Source organism: Myotis brandtii, unplaced genomic scaffold (assembly GCF_000412655.1).
Source record: "Myotis brandtii unplaced genomic scaffold, ASM41265v1 scaffold686, whole genome shotgun sequence".
In the NCBI taxonomy this organism is placed as follows: domain Eukaryota; kingdom Metazoa; phylum Chordata; class Mammalia; order Chiroptera; family Vespertilionidae; genus Myotis; species Myotis brandtii.
Genome location: NW_005370683.1, coordinates 2,764,030 through 2,783,231, shown reverse-complemented (window position 1 = coordinate 2,783,231; position 19,202 = coordinate 2,764,030). Strand labels below are relative to the sequence as shown.

The following is a 19,202-nucleotide window of genomic DNA, read 5'->3' as shown; positions in this document are numbered from 1 at the left end:
GCAACCTCCCAATCCGCCCTGCTCTGTGCATGACAGGGGGCGGCGCCCCAACTCCCCAATCGGCCCTGCTCTGAGCCCGACCAGGGGCTGCACCTAGGGATTGGGCCTGCCCTCTGCCACCCGGGAGCAGGCCTAAGCCAGCAGGGCGTTATCTCCCGAGGGGTCCCAGACTGTGAGAGGGCACAGGCCGGGCTGAGGGACCCCCCCTTCCCCCCGAGTGCACAAATTTTTGTGCACTGGGCCTCTAGTTGATAAATAATAATACAAGAATAAACTGTTTTACATATACCTGTAAACCTACTTTTGCCAACCACTGTGTTTTTTAAATTATAAAACTAAATCTTTTTTAAAAAAATATATCTTTTTATTGATTTTAAAGAGATAGAAACATCAGTGAGAGCGATCAATCGGTTGCTTCCTGCACACGCCCTACTGGGGATCAAGCCTGCAACCCAGGCATGTACCCTGACCTGGGAATTGAACCGTTACCTCCTGGTTCATGGGTTGATGCTCAACACTGAGCCACGCCGGCTGGGCTAAATCATGTTTATAAAAATTTAAACAATTCATTGTATATAGAGTCAAAAAAACAAGTTCCCCCTTTGCACACCGCTTTCCCCCGTTTCATTTCTTTGCCAAAATGACAAACTTTGCAATGTACCATATTCTTCAGATTTTTAAAAAATGGAATTTGAAACTGATACACATGTATATTAACACTTATATGTAGGGTCCTATTATATATCTTCACTTTGCTTTTTTTGCTTAGTATAGATTAATTGCTTTTTCTCAGTACATGTAGTCTGTCACATTTTTAATGTGAGTGTGGTATTGTGGAGAATAAATGATAGGGTTTTATTGAACTTGAAGTTATATGGCTGAAAAATATCTCATATATTTTAATTTGTGTGGGTAAAATCTTATTATAATTTTTAGTCATTTCTTTTTTCTCCTTTGTAATGGCTGTCCATATTCTGGGGCCATTTTTCTAATTCTGTTGACTTGATTTCTCATTATTTTTTAATTGGTTGTCTTGAATATTCTAGTTATGTCATCAGCAAATTATATTAGTGTTGTTTCTTGTCAAGTATTTTCCTAGTGGGATTTTTAAGTCATAAAGGTTTTTCCTTCTATGATATTCACTCCCCCCTCCCCCCCGCCAAGACTACACTGGGCCTTGTAGTATATCTTCCATTGATTTTTCTTTATATAGGTGCGTGTGTGTGTGTGTGTGTGTGTGTGTGTGTGTGTGTGTGTGTTTAAATCTGTCTGTCTGTCTGTCTGTCTGTCTATATTTGAGTAGATTGAACCCAGTGTAGAGTTGAACATGGCCTGGTACAGCGGGCCCACCAGTCCCTGCCTATTGAAGATTTGCTGGTCTTTATCCTCGTGCAGTTTATATTTTCCTTTTCAGATCCTAAGACCATTTTGTTAACCTGCTCAGTAACTTATTTCACAATAATTTTTTTCAATAAAATATTTTCTTATTTCCTTAAGTAAAATTAGTTTCGGTCATTTTCCAAATTATTTTGGGAGGGACTTTAGATTCCTTTATTACTGTGATTACTGCATTCTGACAAACTTCACACAAAGGTAAAACAATTTGAGCAGATCATATTTAGTTTAAATGTTTTTTGGGGTTTTTTTTTCCAGAAATTCTAGCTTTTCTTTCTCTTTCTTCAAGGATAGATTGTTTATACCTCCACTAAGTTTATATATATCCTAGAATAGCTTACAATGTTTTTCAAACTTTGGAGAAGGATCAAAAAAATTTTTTTTAACTTACAATCTGTCATGAGCCAATATTTTTCTAAAAATGATGTAAATAAGCCTGGCTGCTGTTGCTCAGTGGTTGAGTGTTGACCCATGAACCAGGAGGTCACGGTTGGATTCCCAATCAGGGCACATGCCTGTGTTGCAGGCTCAATCCCCAGTAGGGGGCATGCAGGAGGCAGCTGATCAATGATTCTCATCATTGATGTTTCTATCTCCTTCTCCCTCTTTCTGAAATCAATAAAAACATGTTTTTTAAAAATGATATAAATAAGTTACTAAAATATAAATTAAATAGATATAATTCTGTTAAATTCTATAAAAGTTTCTAAACCTCACTTTTAATATCTGTACTTAGTCTTATAGAGGTCATAAAAAATTCACTGATTGCATGCTGCAAACTGCACTTTGAGAAATACTGGATTAAGTCTGGAGGGTTTAAGAGAGTCACATACTAGTAGGTATAAGAAGCTTACTATTCAACTCCATTCCTTCACATTCCAGATTCTATGGTCCAGAGCCCTCTTTCAAGTCTGTTGTTTCCTCAGGTATTTGCCTTCATGTTTTAAAATAATGAGCTATGAGGCTGAAAGGCAACTGATGAAGTTCAGTATCTATTTTTGATAATACCAATTTTGAATGATCTCTCTGAAATGCCAGTTACAAAAGATTAGCAATCAGTCTAAGAATAATAGCGATCATGGCAACAATAGTAATAGCTAACGGCATGTGTACCACGTGTCAGGTACTGTTCCCAGTACTTTTAAATTATATAGTAACAGGTTTAATCTTCAACAACTCTATGACATAGACATAGACAGAGGTACTTTGTCTAGACATATGGCATAGGTACTAAAGTGCTCTGCATTTTCAGATGAGGTTATAGTCATAGGACTTAAACCATGTCCTGCTTTCCCTTTCCATCTCCTTCCCAGCTTTATTAGTATTCTCAATTCTACATGCAGCTTCAGATAGCTTCTTTTGTTATCTTTCCCGCTCCAGCTGGGCAGCCTTACTCACATTAAGGTTTACATTGGCATCACTGGGTTTTGTAACAAAAGAAGTTGCTATTTCTTCCTGATCTGTAATGATTGCTAAGGGAAGAATGGGGAACTGTTGTCATGTCACCATTTTGAGCCTGGAAGCTTGAGGACCTTTTTACTGTGTTTACCAACAGAATGATATGACAATTGTACGGATGCGATGGGGAGACATACTTATGCCATTGCTCAAGAAATACAAACTGAATATCACGTGGGGTGATCAAGATCTGTTGAATATCATATTTTTTCATAACCCAGGTAATCATTTAATTTCTTTAATCCTTTGCATTTGTAAAAAAAAAAATTACAGATATTATTTAGTCAAAATGAAATGCATTTATTTGATTTTGGCTTTATATTAATAATTACTATTTATGTTAAAGACAGTAAAGCTTTTCTTGAATATTGATTTAGTAGGAGGAGATCCAAATGCCAAACATATTTTTTACTATTTTAAATTTTATTCTGTAAGGACTAGTTTTAAACTAAAATTTTTGCAAAATGTTAATTCTGTGGGATTAGGATTATTTGCTTAATTGTTTTGTCTTTCTGCACGTAGAAAGCCTTTTTGTTTTTCCCTGTCAATGGAATTATCGGCCAGATCATTGTATATATGGAAGCAATTGCCAAGAAGCAGAGGAAGAAGGAATCTTCATTCTTCATGGGAACAGAGGTGTTTACCATGATGATAAGCAGCCAGCATTTAGAGCTATTTATGAAGCACTGAGAAATGTAAGCATTTAAAAAAAATTTTATGTGGAAATACCTGCAAGCTTATGGAGAACCTGCAAGAATAGTACAAAAAATTTCCATACCCTTTACTGAAGGATATGGATATGTTGTTAATATTTTACCCCATTTGCTTTATCATTGGTTCTCTTTATACATACATTGTTTGTTTTCTGAATCATTTGAATACATCATGTGCTTTTGTCCCTAAAAACTTACGTGTGTTTTCACTTAGAACAGTGGTTCTCAACCTTGGCTGCACATTAGAATCACCTGGGAATCTTTTTAAAATCCTGATTCCTGGGCTTCATCCTCCGGAAATTGTTTCTTTGTTATGGGGTGGGGCCACAACATTAGTAACAAAGAAACAGAATTTCCGGAGGATGAGGCCCAGAAATCAGGATTTTAAAAAGATTCCCAGGTGATTCTAATGTGCAGCCAAGGTTGAGAACCACTGACTTAGAACAAGGATATTTTCTTATTACCGACCGACAGGACAGATGTCAAACTCAGGAAATAAAATATTGATAAAATACTTTAATCTACCATCCATGAGCTTTACTCTTCTTTGATCTAGAACAGGTTCTCAATCTTTTTTTGTCTATTATGGCATTGGCATTTTGGGAGGAATAGAGCCCCTTAATTCCTTATATTATTAGAGTGTTCTTCATATTGGCTTGCCTGATGTTTCTTTATGATTAGGTTCAGGGTATGCCCTCCTGGTCAGAATACTATATAAGTGAAGTTGTGTTCTTCTCAGGGTGTCACATTCAGTCCCCTTGGGCTGCCTGCCTCTCATTGGTGACGTTGATTTTAACCACTCAGTCAAAATGTTGTTCAGTTTATGCACTATAGTTATTTTTCCGCTTGCAAGCACTTTTTGGGGAGACTCTTTAACATCCTGCTCATCAAAATGTCCATAGTAAATTTAGTAGCCATTATTGGTTCTTGCTCAAGCCAGTCTTTACTATGGTAGTTACAAATTGGTCATTGTCCAACTCTGGCACTCCTTCTACATACAGCTTTTGGCCTGTTTATTGATCTTTACACACACTTAGTATGAAATTAGTATGTATTTTTCCCAATGATTTATAATGCGTTTTTCCCTTTTATTTATGTTGTTCCAAATTTGACTCTTGGGAGTCCCTTTGGCTACCTCTTGTGCCCTTTTGACATATTCCCATCATTATTTTTAATATCTCATTGTTTGTCCCAACAAATTATTCCAGGCTCATCTTGATAATACCTTCCCTACTATAGCCCTGAAATTAACTATCTGACAAAGGAGCTCTGGTTCCTTTTGGTGGGCTCTGGGTGCTAGGTATCCTTATTGCTGCCAGGGTGTCTTCTTAGCCCTTTCAGTAACAGAGCTAGAAAATGTAAACCCACACATACTCAGTTATGATCATACGCCCACACCAATGCCTCCAGTTCCATGCCCCCAAGCCCCCTCCTTGCTTTTTCGTACTCTATGTTTCTGTGTTTTATTTTCTTCTACATTTAGAATCCTGGCTCCTAACATAAAACATTTGTTAATTTAACTTAATCCTACAATACATGTAAAATAATTTGAAGAATGTTGTGTCTCTGCTTCCCTTTTCACAAGAAAAACAACCTGTTCAGGATTGTTTCCAGTCCTTTATCTTCCCTGCCCCTGCCCCTGCCCCTGGACGAGGGTGTGTGCTCAATTACTGTGTTCAGAAGTTACTTGGATTAGTTATTTTATCCTCTCTTTCAAGTGAGTTTATCTTATTTATTCCAAATACAATTGAGTTCATTGTTTCAGTATGCTTTTAGTGTTAAATTTTCCTCCTCATCCTTGTTGATTTAACTTTAATTCGATATGTGGAATATTAACATATTTCAAAAAGTACATTCCCCATCTCTTTCCCCCCACTCCATCAGTTGCCAGTTTCATTATCTTCTGGTTTGTCCTTCCTGTACACATGAGCAGATGTGTGTATATGTTATAATTCCCTTTACTAAACAAAAGATAGCATACCTTTTTTTGTTTATATATTTTTTGTTCTTTGCTTTTTTCATTAAAATATTCTGGAAATACATGTATTTATATATATCTTTCTCATTCTTTTTTATAGCTGTATAATATTCCATTGTACAGAGTTTATTCAACTCACCTCTTGTGTTTGAATGTTTTGTTTTCCAACATTTTGAATGATAAATAATGCAGCCATGCATAACCGTGCCGTATGTATGTTTGTGTTGTCGGGGGATGTACCTTCAGGGTATATTCCTGGAAGTGGGATTATTGGATTGAAGATACTGCCTATTTCCCCTGCACGGGGATTGTTTGCATTCCTGCCCACAATTTATAGGAGGCCTGTTCCCCACAGCCTCCTCAATGGAGTGTGTTATCAAGCTTTTAAAATTTTGCCTTTCAGCCCTAGCCAGTTTGGCTCAGTGCAGAGCGTCGGCCTGTGGACCAAAGGGTCCCGGGTTTGATTCCAGTCAAGGGCATGTACCCTGGTTGCAGGCTCCTCGCTAGCCCGTGCAGGAGGCAACCAATCGATGTGTTTCTCTCACATTGATATTTCTCTCTGTCTTTCCCTCTCTCTTCCACTCTCTCTAAAATCAGTGGGAAAATGTCCTTGGGTGAGAATTAACTAAAAAAACTAAAATAAAATTTTGCCTTTCATGTGAGTGAGAAATGGAATCTTAGTTTAGTTTTAATATATATTTCTCTTAGGTAAAGAGTAAGGTAAACATCTTTTTATATATTAAAGAGCCATTTTATCTTTTTTGGTGAATTTTCTTTCAGATAGTTTACCTATTTATAGTGTTTTTAAAGTAACTTTATTGATACACATTTTATATACCACAAAGTTCACCCATTTAAAGTATATAATTAATTCAATCATTTTTCGCATATTTGCAGAGTCTTTATTTACCATCTCCCTGACAATCGTAAGTTCTTTGTATATTAGGGATATTAGTAATTAATCTGTGATTTCTGTTATAAATATTTTCTTCCCATTTACTTCATTTATGGCAATTTTTGCTATTCAGTCTGTTTGTTTTTAATTTTGTTTAATCATGTTTATCAACCTTTTTTTAAAAAGTCATAATTAGAAAGCCTTTTCCTAACTACACTTAGGTTATAGAAATATTCACCTATGTATTGTTTTATTTATTAAATTCAGTTCTTTGCTTAGTTTGGAATTTAGTCTTTTGTATTAGTTGAGGAATGGATCACATTTGATCTTTTTCCAAATGGCAGTCTTGTTGTCCCAACACCATTTATATAAAAGTCTATCTTTTTTGTTTGTTTGTTTGTCAGTCTTCACTGGAGGATATTTTTTCCATTGATTTTAAAGAGAGTGGAAGGAGGGGAGGGGGGAGAGAGGAGAGAGAGAAACATCAATGTGAGAGAGCCACATCAATTGGTTGCCCCCCACATGTGCCCCAACCATGGTGGGGAATCTGCAACCCAGGTACATGCTCTTGACCAGGAATTGAACCAGAGACCCTTCAGCGAGAGCCAACGGTCTAACCACTGAGTCACATGGACCAGGGCTAAAAGTCTATCTTTACTGCAAAGATTTGAGATACTGATTTTATCATGTACTAAAGTTGCATGTTAATTTCTGTTTTGTTCCATTTATCTCTTCATCTGTGCACCAATGCCACACTATTTTACTTAAAAGACTTTGTGCTGTGTGTTATTCTGGTTGGGTCACTTCTTCTTCATAGCCTGTCCTTCTCAGTGTGTTCTTAGATCTTGTATATTTATTTTCCCACATATACCAACACTTTTAACTACATAAAAATCTTGTCATTTTTATTGGGAGTGTATCAGCTTCATATATTGGGGGCTGCTGAGATTTTGATGGTGTTGAGACATCTTAAGAACAAGGGCTGTCTTTCTATTTGTGTCTCAGGATTTTTTAGTAGTTTTCTGCATATAGATTTTAAACATATCTTGAGTTTATGCTTAAGTATTTTATCTTCTTTGTTGCCTTTGTAAATGGGGTTTTCTTGTTTAAGCATTTGTTTTTATTGCGTTTTGAGTGGAAATTATACTCCCCCTCTCCTATTCCTGCCCCAGATAGTCTTTTCTCCCTCGTTTTTCTTGTTCTTACAGTCCCCTTTTGTGTAATTAAGGTGGTTTTACAAGGGAAGGTGATTATACTTCACATGCCTCTAGGGTGGTGCATGGAACCAGGTCTGAATATGTTGGGGACCAAGTCTTGGGGCAAATCCAAATGACGGTTGAATTTATGATTTTATTTAATGATCTGTATCACTCACTATGCATGCAGCTAGTTCACTGATACTTGGGGAGAAGTAAATGTGACCACTCATCTCATGTAGTTCTGTTGTCAGGCTAGACTGTGCCTAATCTTATGTGGATGTGAAGATAAGACATAAATGAATCATGGGAGTACTAGTTTGGCTTAGGTGTGGGCGCTGGATTCTAATTCTTATTAATTGCTGGTGACTGAGAACCTCTGGTCTAGTACAGCCTATCAATAGGAATGAGAAAAAAATACTTTAATCCACTGAGCTACACTCATTGGAGAATTATAAAATTTAGTGTTGATCATTTAATGCAGTATTCAGAAGTCAATATCGTATTTTAATGATGTTTTTACATGGATTGTCAAAAGGTGATAAAAATGAAAAAAAGGACTTTTGGGGGATCTGAGACTTTGCAGGATAGAAAAGAAATGCATACTTATAAAAATGTGGTTTCTTTGTTTCCTTTGAGCATTAAAAATGCATTATTAAAGAATTAAATCTTTCTAATTTATTTGATCTTTTATGTTTTATAAATACGTACCTTTAAAATGTTGAGTTGGTTTTTAAACTGATTAACTACACTTGATTTTTAAAAAATCTTTTAAGATTATTTCAAATACTGAATTAATGATTTTATGTTTTTCAACTTAATGAAGTTAATCAACCCTTTATGGTGCTTTTGGTTAGTGTTTTATCTTCCCTTATCTATAATTCAGTGAGAAGTGTAATTTTTAAAAGAATTGCATTCAGACAAAGGTATTTATGCAAGTTTTAGACAGACGCTTAGTCATAGCCATCGAATACAGTGAACAATATGAATTACAAAGAATGTGTATCATTTTAAAATTGTAAATGCATGGCTATATCTGCCAGCAAATCAATTTTTACAGTCCATACATATTTCTTAAATATTAGTTGTTGAGTGAATAAAAATATTAAGATTAAAAATTGCAAATTCAAAATGGGAACAAAGTATTTTATTGCTCTGTAAGGTATTTTCTGCTTAATGTATATCATCCTGAATTATTATATTTCTTGGTATTTCTGTGTTAACTTTGATTTACTTCACACACCCTGCTTATATTTGCATAACTATCTCTGCAAGAGAGTTGAGTACTTACTCCTACACTACCTTCTTCGCCTTAGCCATGATTGTACCCAGCATTTGCTGGATTGAACTGCCATTCTGCCATATTTTAAAAACATGTCTTGTTCTTTGAAAATGCCTTGAGTTATTTAATTGTGGTCATCATAGCCTTGCTATTTGCTGCCTTTCAATCTGCAGTCTTATATACAGAGCATGACCTTCCTGAAAGTCTGTGTACTGAGTGATGTGCCAGTGATGAGGGAGGGAGTGATTAACTGTCAGGAGAGGTTTCTCAGAGGAGCTGACACTTAAACTGAGCTGTAAAGATGAGGACCAGGCAGAGAAGGGAAGTGAAGATGAGCCAGGCACAGCCTGCGGTGTGGAAAGAGGCCTGCAGTCAGGTTAGGCACATGTGGGAACACCTAGATGCCAGTTGTGTACTGCACAACTCTCCGGGCACTTTGCATTACGTGATGGAAGAATGCAGTGACTTCAGGTTGTGTTCACATCAGAGGGATTTGGGGCTTTTGTTCGTTTCTCTCCGAGCTTGTGGTTGTCATCTCACAGTCCTTAGAATCCCGGGTAGTCTCTGTCCCTGAGCACGTGAGAACTCCTGCCTTGGCTTGCCCTGCCTCCATTGTCCTTGCTGAGGAAAGCTCCCCCTGCTGCCCTAGTGATTACCATTACTTCCTCCTCCTCCAGATTGTGAGACCATAGTTCTGTTTATTTCACTGAAAATATTTGTTGAGGAAATGCTTTTGTGAGACTTTGCTTATTTTAAAATATGCTTTTATTGACTTTAGAGAGAGAGGGAGAGGGGGAGAGAGAGAAGCATTTATGTGAGAGAGAAACATCTATCGGTTGTCTCCCATACACACCCTGACTGCAGACTGAGCTGGCAACCTGGGCATGTGCCCCGACCAGGAATGGAACCAGCAACCTTTCAGTGCATGGGACAGTGCTCAACAAACTGAGCAACACTGGCCAGGGCGCTTTTTATGAGACTTTAAATGGAGGTTGTCAATATTAAATTGATTGAAGAAGTTATTTAGAATTAATTACATATTTATATTTGTCTTTTTATTTTCTTCCTCTAGTGTTCTTTTGAAGATGACCACATCCGTTCCTTATTAAAACCTTTAGAACTGGAATTGCAAAAGACAGTGCATACATACTGCGGGAAAATTTACAAAATATTTATCAAACGGCTAACCAAAAGCATCCAGGACCGCTATGATAGACCACCCAAGGAAAGGTGATTCTTGGAGACTACTGAGTCAAATGAATGAAACCAACAAAATGTTAGAGGAAACGTGAAGGAATAGTCTTGGATGAAGTGTTCAGGGAAGAATTATTCACCTTCAGAATAATTTCTTTTTCCTGAGGAAGTTAAATGAGCAATATATTCATTTAATGAAGAATAAGTTAAAGTCTTGACTCCAATAAGAAGACATTTTTCATCTCTGACGTTTTGTAATGTTACTTGCTGTCATTCCAGTATTGATGAAAATAGTGAATTGTTTGTGGCCTATAGACTGGTTGACTGTTAAGCTCAAGTGAGTAGGAACAGTAGAAGGGGCGGGGTGTATGAGTGGAGAAGATGTACCTCATACACAGTAGGTTGCAAACTGAGTATAGCAATAATTTTGTCAGCACTAACCTCACTTTAAATATGTGAGAAAAACGTTTACAGGAGCAGAAAAGATTCTGTTTCTAAAGAAATGTGATGTAACCATTGACAATCCATGTGTGCCTTCATAGATTTCATCTCTGTTTTAAAATCTTTTTGTGACAATCATGTTTAAAATTATTTTTAGATTACAAGTAAACTGCACGTTTAAAATGGCGCTGTATAAGAAAGAGGGAAAACAGTGAAAATTGTGTTTTAGTCTGTGTGTATGCTTGTGAAATATAGTATTTTCATGTGTATATTTTTAACTGTCTTGCCAAACTCAGATCTAAGATCGTTAAATATTTTGAAAAAATTTTTTTTTATCATTTTAAATGAAGAATTTCAGCTTTACTGGGCATTCTGGAAGCAGAAAAAGAAATGAAAATAAAATGAAAACCTAAATAGTATACCTATGTGATGGACCAAAATGCATTAAGCTCTGTACTTCTGTGAACAGTAATTTTAGTTACAACAGAGCAGGAGAAAGTGGTCATTTAACTTTTTTTCTTCTACCTCAAAATATATTTGCAAGATATATTTGAAGAAGCAAATATATAGAGCCTTAATTTAAACAACTGTCATGGATGATTGGGATTAAGAAAACGGTTACCTCTGACTACAGGAAAGTAGTTTGGGTCAATGTGAATAGCTTCCCTTTTTGAACATCACTTAAGACAAACTTAAGACAGTTATTTTTTTTTAATGTTGAAAATAGACTTCTCAGTGTTGTTGACCTCTATCTAAGTTTGGAGGGTACATAGAAGGTTGTTGTTAACGGTCCCCAAATAAGACCATTGCCTGCCTGGCTGCTTTAGACTCTTGGGGAGAGCTTGTTGAGAATGGATGCTGGGGCTTACCCTTTCTGGCCCACTGTGTCTAGGATTGGGGTCTGCAAACATTTTTTTTTTTTAATGAAGAGATTTAAAAATTACACAGAAGTAGAGAGAATACAGTGGTGCTGTTTGTCCGGATCAAGCACTTGACAATATCTTGCCATATTTGCATCATCTATCCTTTTTCTTTTTTTCTAAAGTATCTTAAAGAAAATCCCAGACAGCATCTTATTTCACCACCGTGAGCAGTTCAGTAACTACAATGATATAATACTTCCTCCATATTAAATGCATCTTAAGTCCTTAAGCAGATTCCTGATTGTCTCCAATGTTAGAATCAGGGTGCAAAAATAAGTCACGTTATGATTCTATTTTTAATAAACATCTCAGGTGATTTTGATGTCAGCTAGTTTGGGAACCACTGGAAATTATTTTGCCAACTTGAAGGTTGAAATTAGGATATCATAATTCTTAGCATAGTTGGTGGATTATAATTGTGATTCTGAAATAGAGGAAGTACTTGGGTTATTGACAGCATATGAATTTGTATTCTAAGCAAGTTCCTTAGGTTTAATTTCCTCAGTGAACAGAGAATCTCAGCCCCATGGGCTCTGATATGATTGGGACCATGTAGAGTGTGGTCATAGTTGAATCCAGCTGTGCTGTGTACTCTGCTCTCACACATGTGGCTCATTTACATTGCCACACATTCTACATTGTCCATCAGTTGGAAGATTCCTCACCTGGTTTATTCAGATCTGGCCTGATTGGGCCTTTTACCATAAGTTGGTTTATGGTGAAAACTTTCCTCTTACGGACTATTTTACCTAAAACTTGGAATATCACAGCAAGTCCATAAAAATATTAAAATGAGTTTTCTGAGTTTATCTTTAGGTAAGGTAACTTTTTCCTTGAGAATTCTCAAGAAATGCAGCTCTTAGCATTAATGAGGTTAAATTATAGGATAACTTAGAGAATATTACATTTCTTTTTATAAAATAGTATACCTATGCAGTTTATATAAATTACATTGTATATTTTTTGAGTCCATATGTTAGAACAATTCTGACCTCAGAACTATCTCTGGGCTACAGTATTACCAAAGTGGATTGACTAAAATACAGTCGCACTTCATTTGTATGAAGTAGTTAGCTTAAAAGAATATGGAAAACTTTTAGAAATATATATTGTGATACATTTTAAGGAAATATAGCCCTGGCTGGTTTGGCTCAGTGGATAGAGCGTCGGCCTGCAGACTGAAAGGTCCCAGGTTCGATTCCAGTCAAGGGCAGATGCCCGGTTTGCGGGCTCAATCCCCAGTAGGGGGTGTGCGGGAGTGATTCTCTCTCATGGATGTTTCTATCCCTCTCCCTTCCTATCTGAAATCAATAAAAATATATTTTAAAAAAGAAAAAAATACATACGACCCCCCACCCCCGCTATGAAGAATAGTTCAGAATGTATTAGGTAACCCAGCTACCTTTGGATGCTTTAGAGCCTGAAGTAATATTACTGCTTACTGCTGCTCTCTCATCTTACCTCCAGTCAGATGTTAGTGGTGTAATGGGAAGAAAATCAGACTGTGAACTAGGTCTGTATTCTCTTCCTGGTTAAGGGACTCCAGGTTAATTGTTTAACCTTCTCTGTGCCTTGGGTTTGCAAGTAATGAATATGGCCTTCCAACCTCATGAGACCCAGCAGTCATGAGTTAGGAAGTTTTGAGACTCAAGAGAGAGTGGATTTGCAAACGTTCTGCATGGCCTCTGTCACGCACGTCCATCAGCGTTGCTGTGGAAGGTCTGCTTTGCCCTGTCGTCCCTTCGGCTGAATGTTTTCTGACATGCATGGCATTTCCAGTATTAATTTGCTTATATGAGGTAAGGAAGAGTTTTAAGGAAGAGCAAGCAGAGAAAAGAATGATATAAGTGAATGATCAAAAAAAGAAGGAAGAGAGGAAGTGAGAAAAGGGAGGAAAGATGGGAATGAGAGTGAGAATGGCAAAAGGCAGAGTAAGAAAAGATGGAATGAGAGTAGGAGAATCGAGGTGGAGTGATGGAGAGAAATGGTGTGGAAACAGTCACTGGCGGAGTTGTAGCCCCCACCCTGTGCCTCTGCCCGCCGCCTTCCTCCAGTGCAGTGCTGGGCCCTCAGGGTTGGGGTGCTGGCTTCATGGAGGAGGCAGCATGGCTCCCTTGTTTGATTCGTTGATGCTAGAGTTGTTTCCCAGTCACTACTCACTTATTTAGAGCTAATGATTGAACATTATTTTCATTATTATTTTCTGGATCCCAGTTTATGAGGTAGGGCCTGTGGAAACACAATGACAAGCATCTTCCCTTAGCATTGTCCTTTTAGTCATCCTGAATGCTGGCTTACGCAAGACCACCACACAGAGTCACCGGAGAGGTTAGGGTGGAGGGATGGTTTCATAAGGTGTGAAGGGGCCCAGGAACTTTCTGCATCATTTTTCCAAGATGATGCTGATAGGAAGCCAGGTTTGGGAATCATCGCCCTCCCTTGAGTGGCAGCTTAAATAGTCAACATCTGTTGACTCCTCAATAGCATATTTTCAGTTGAACTGGTATGAATGGATTCAAGAGAACGGGAGATAGCAGAAATACATGAAAGGGAAAGACCTTGAGAGAGAGTACTCACTGTCTTTTTCCGCGGTCTATATTGTAGGTAACATGGTGGTGCTGATCGTCCTTAGTCGTAGTCAGAACCTCTTTGAGGTGTTTAGAATGACCATTGATCGGTTTTTTTAAAAATAGCTTTTTTGGTTCCTTAGAGTAAATTAAGAAAAGTAGGGGAGCAATATGTTAAGTGTGGGGTCAGTTATCCATTTATTAAATGTAATTTCAAGTGTCTTAAAACAACCGCCTTTTAATATTTAATAAAAGTAGATTAAAGAATGATTTGTATGTAACAATTATCTTCTTATACATTGCCAAAGCAACCTTTTTTTGCCTATTAAATTCTGGCCGAACTGTTCTGATGTTTATTGTTTCTTAATTCATTGAACATGAAACTAGATTTTTTAAAACTAAGTTATAATGTTACATAAACTTAAGACAACTCTAAAAGGTGGTACAAGAATGTTCTTTTGTAAAACTGAAAAAGAATATGATGTTAAATCAACTATCTAGCAATAGAATCATGAGGAGAACATGAAATAGCATATTGGACTAGGCAATTTGAAGTTGATTATAAATCAATGTCACATTCATTTTTAAATGGAAAATATGTATCGTCACCTCATCTATCAACAATTCCAAGTGTCGGGATTTATTTCTTTAGAATTATCTGTAGTCTCAGTTTTAAAACAGAGAGCCATTGAAAATATATGAAGAAAAATGAAAAATTCTCTCACTATTAATACTGTGAGTGTTATTTGGAGGATCTGTGGTCAGACATTTTGATATCTGCTGTGGAGCCATTGATTATGTTTAGTATATGTGCAGTCTGAATATGTGAGCATATTCACGCACACAACACCATAGCAACTGCGTGTAAAAATTGAACACAATGCAACCGCGTATGTTGCGTAAAAAGTAAATTGACTTTGACTATGATGGAAAATAGCTATTTTCAACTTTTGTATAAAATCTCTTCAGGGAATATTGGAATGTTGTGCTAAAATAATTCAGGGCTTGTAGTATAGCTGTAGAATACATCATTTATTCAAAACTTAGCAGAACACACATGCTTCGTATTCGTTATTTGAGAGCTGGACCAATGGTTTTTGATGGGTGCTATAACAGAAGATCTATGAAGGAGATGGTTTGCACCTGTTCCCGAAATCAAACACTGGGAAAGGTTGCAGATGTTTCCATTTTTTACAAGCATTTTGCATAAATGTTTTAATTTGAGTAGAATGTTTGTAAAGCTGCAGAAGGCCTCTGGTGTACTGTGATAGGCAGAGATTACCACCCTTAAACTGCTTTTTACCTTAAAATATTGTGGTTTTAGAATAATTTGGATGCCTTCCTCCAAGTATTTTATGTATCTTGACATTTATTAAAGGGGAATATAAGATTATAGATGCCACTATTACCTGAGAATAATGGAAAGTTGCTTCGGTTTGTTTTGGGTGAGTTCAACTCATCTTTTTGTTGAGAAACTATGTTGCTGTTACTAAAAAAACCCCATCTCAATAAATGTTTAATTTCTCCAAATGATGTGTCTGAGTTATTCTAGAAATCATAAACAGCTTTGGAATGTTTAGGGTTAGGATGCTTGATAACTAGAAGTCCAGTAGCTGTATCCTAAGGGATAGATTTTCCTCAAGTGCTTCGTACTGTAGAATAACTTATAAAGGCCATGAGTTCCTTATGGTTAACCTCAAAATGAAATGATAAAAAGAGAGTTGGGCCTAAGAAACAAGTTGAAGATCAGAAGGATGCCATTAAAAAGCTGATGAATTAGGAACAGAAAAGATAATTGAAAATTAAATAGTTGACATAGAAAGGTTTGGCACAGTAAGTTAGGTGCCACTCACCAGAGGCAGAATAATCCTAACATATTTCTAAATGCTTAACCATGAGGCTGGATGAAGAATTTCCCAGTCAGGCCTAGCTTCCCTTGAAAGAATTAGCTTTCAGAACTCTCTCAGGTTAATCCTGCAATTCCTCAGCAAAGTGTATAAGTGTATAAGGAAAAGGGAAAATAAAGGAATGGGGGAAAGGCATAGAAGAATAGAAACACACCAAAAGAAAATGTACTATTGGAAAAAGTAAAATCAAGATCCAAAGTTTAAAATGGGACAAAGTAATATTTTTATTTTGTTATTATTTTTATTTTTTGTCTTCATATCCTTGTCAATAGGGGAAACTGTCACCTCCCACCTTTTATTGTTTTGAATTTAATGGGGGAAGGGTGAATGGTGTCTTCTTGTCTTTTTTCTAAAGGGTAGGAATTTGCCACATGTTTACTGGTCCTTTGCTTTCCTTGTTTTTTTGAAGCAGTCTGTCTTTCAGAAGGCATCCTTCACATTGGCATGGTCTGATCACGTGTTCTTAGTGAGCAAAAGCATGAAAGCTTTTCCACATTTCAAGTTAAGCAGGAATTCCCCAAATGATTAGAATTAGAAAGTCTTATCTTCTGGGCAACCTGCTATATTTTAATGCCTTGGTAATAAAACAGAACTGGACCATATTCTTCAGGTTGTGGAGGGTTTCTGACCATTCCACGGAACCTATCTGAGGTATGGTAGTAAGGAGCAAACTTTTGGCTTTATTGGCATTTTCTTTCAGGGTCTTTAAAACCTGGCCCACTGAAACCACTTTTTTGTGCTCCTTCCAGCAATCCTAATCTGTTGCCATGGCCATAAACACTTGCATAGCAAAGTCCAGCCTCCTTAGCAAGAACCACCTCTGGAACTGTGGTCATATTGATAATATCCACCCCCCCACCCCCCACCCCCCCACACACACCCGGTACAAAACATGAAGCTTTCTGTCCATGAACTAAAACAAAGTCCTTCAATTGTGAGCACTGTCCCTTTGGAGTGGTACCAGAATCCTAGCTTCTTAACAGTCACTATGAGGACCTCTCTGGTTTGGGGGCAGAATGGCTCAGCCACTGGGATATGGCACACTCCTCTGGCACTGGAGTGACTCCCATCATAGAAGGTCTGAGGCCTCATGGTGGTCCTGTTGATGAACTTGTCAATAATGACAATATCACCCAGCTGAATCTCTTCCCTCTAGGAACCGAAAGCTGTGGTCTCTATGACAGGAGTACAACCCTCCTCCTTCAGAGCCCAGATGTTCGCCTGATAGTTGACTTTTGAAGGCCCCATACCTTGCAAGGAGGACGCCATCAGCATTCTCTGTCTCCCCCCAAATTAAGGCATCAGAAGGCTTGCCAAACGAAGCATCCACGTATTTATTGGTTCTTCCTTCTAAGATTTCTGGATCATCCAGGCCTGTTCCACCAATGATTCCAATCTTCATAGCTGTAGGGGTGGCACCTGAGGCCATATCTGCACCAGGAGGAGGTGCTGGGTGGGCACGGGGGCAGAGAAGCAGAGCCCATAGTACCGTAGTTTTCCATGCATACGATGCTATTTTTTTCTAAAATCGTTAGACTGAAAATCCAATGGGCATCTTATACATGGAAGTCAGCTGAGGAGGGAGCCCTGTGGGTGTGTAGCTGCCCATACCAAACAGGCTTCCTCCAATCATGAGCCTTATTGTTACTGACGTCAGCTGGTGAGTAATTAGAAGTGGAGGTGGAAAGTGCACAGATGCAACAGGGACCTGAGTGTTCTGAGCCCATAAAGAGGTCAAAAAATAAAGATAAATACTGGTAAGCGATTGTCTTACTCTGCAACATTCAAACTGAATGTAATCAGCTATGCAAAAGAGCATGGAAATAGAGCTGCAGAGAGGCAATTTGGACCTCCTCCCACTGAGTGTATGATCAGACAGTGGAGAAAACAGGAAGAACAACTCCTTAAGATGCCAAAAAAGAAGGCCTTAAGAGGAAAACCAGCAAAATGTTTAAAATATTGATTTCTTAATTTTGGGTTGGAAAACTGGGGGGCATCTTATATATGGGGGCATCTTATACACGGAAAAATATGGTAATATTTTAAATAATTTTGTACAGTAATCTACCAAAATACACAATAATTCTTATATATCAAACATAGAAGTTTACATCTAGCAAAATCTCCCAGAAAATAGGATATTGTTAAAGCCACCGTCATTTTGTCAATCTTGAATAAACTTCTTTCTGAATTTGCACATCAAGACCAAAAATAAACATGTATTCAGAGGATTTGAACAATGCAATAAATAAATACCATGTTTTATATCCATATTTATAGAATTTAGTAACCTGCAAAGAAAACCTTCATAAACTTGTGTATTAGGTAAGATTACCTAGGATGAGAATTGACTACAAGTGACAGAAGTCCAAAATAATGGTGACTTAAAGATAGAAGCTCATTTCTCTATCACATCAATGTGGTTGTTAAGTCTAATTTGGAGTTTCCACTGTGCTCAGGGATGCAATCTCTCTCTTGCCTGCTCCTTTGTCATCTCCAGTAAAGGGCTTCTACCAGTGGTACAAGAATGTATTTCTGCTTCCACTTAGCATGTCTACTTTCAGATAGCAGGGAGGAAGAAATGGAAGGGAAAGAGCCTGTCTCCAGCTTTCATACCACTTTTGGGGAGTATCACAGATTACATTCCTTTGGCTCAGAACCTAGTCATGGACTCTCGAGCTGCAATGGAGGTTGGGATATCTTTACATGTTCTTCACATGGGCCCAGATAAAATTTGTCATGTCAATTGCTGCTGCTGAAGAAGAAAAGAATATATATTAAGGGAAAACAATCACTGAGACACTTTGCACATCTGAAAATGTTTTAGTCTGTATTTGCCCTATTGAATAATTTGGCTGTTTATAGACTCTGAGCAATTTGTTTTTCAAATTTTCAAAACATTGGTTTATTGTTTTTTTTAACTTTCTATATTGTTTGTATTAGGTTTCTCCGGGTGCGGGGGGGGGGGGTGTATATATTTATATCTATAAGGAATTGGTTTATGCAATTATGGAAGCTGAATAGTCCTATGATCAGTTGCCCACAAGCTGGAGACCCAGGAAACTGGTGCTGTAAGTCACTCCAAGTCCAAAGGCCTGAGAACCAGTGGAAATGATGGTGTAAATCCCAATCTAAAATGAAATCAGTATCTCAAAGCAATACTTGCATTCCCATGTTCTTTGCAGCATTATTCACAGTAGCTAAGATATGGAAACAGCTTACGTGTCTGTGGATGGATGAATGGATAAAGGAG

General features: G+C 37.5%; 1 protein-coding gene and 1 pseudogene across 1 annotated transcript in view; one reads left to right on the top strand and one right to left on the bottom strand.

The window, feature by feature from the left end:
• The window catches only part of GXYLT1 (glucoside xylosyltransferase 1), a 31,679-nt gene extending 19,975 nt beyond the window's left edge, over positions 1–11,704 (top strand). Inside the window, exons 7-9 of the mRNA XM_014529530.1 lie at positions 2,951–3,074; positions 3,376–3,548; positions 9,990–11,704. Of these exons, the coding sequence (XP_014385016.1) occupies positions 2,951–3,074; positions 3,376–3,548; positions 9,990–10,151 (459 nt within the window). The 3' untranslated portion in view covers positions 10,152–11,704. The remainder of the gene's footprint in view (positions 1–2,950; positions 3,075–3,375; positions 3,549–9,989) is intronic.
• Positions 11,705–16,516: 4,812 nt separating this feature from the next.
• On the bottom strand, positions 16,517–17,424 carry LOC102259368 (annotated as a pseudogene).
• Positions 17,425–19,202: the final 1,778 nt, after the last annotated feature.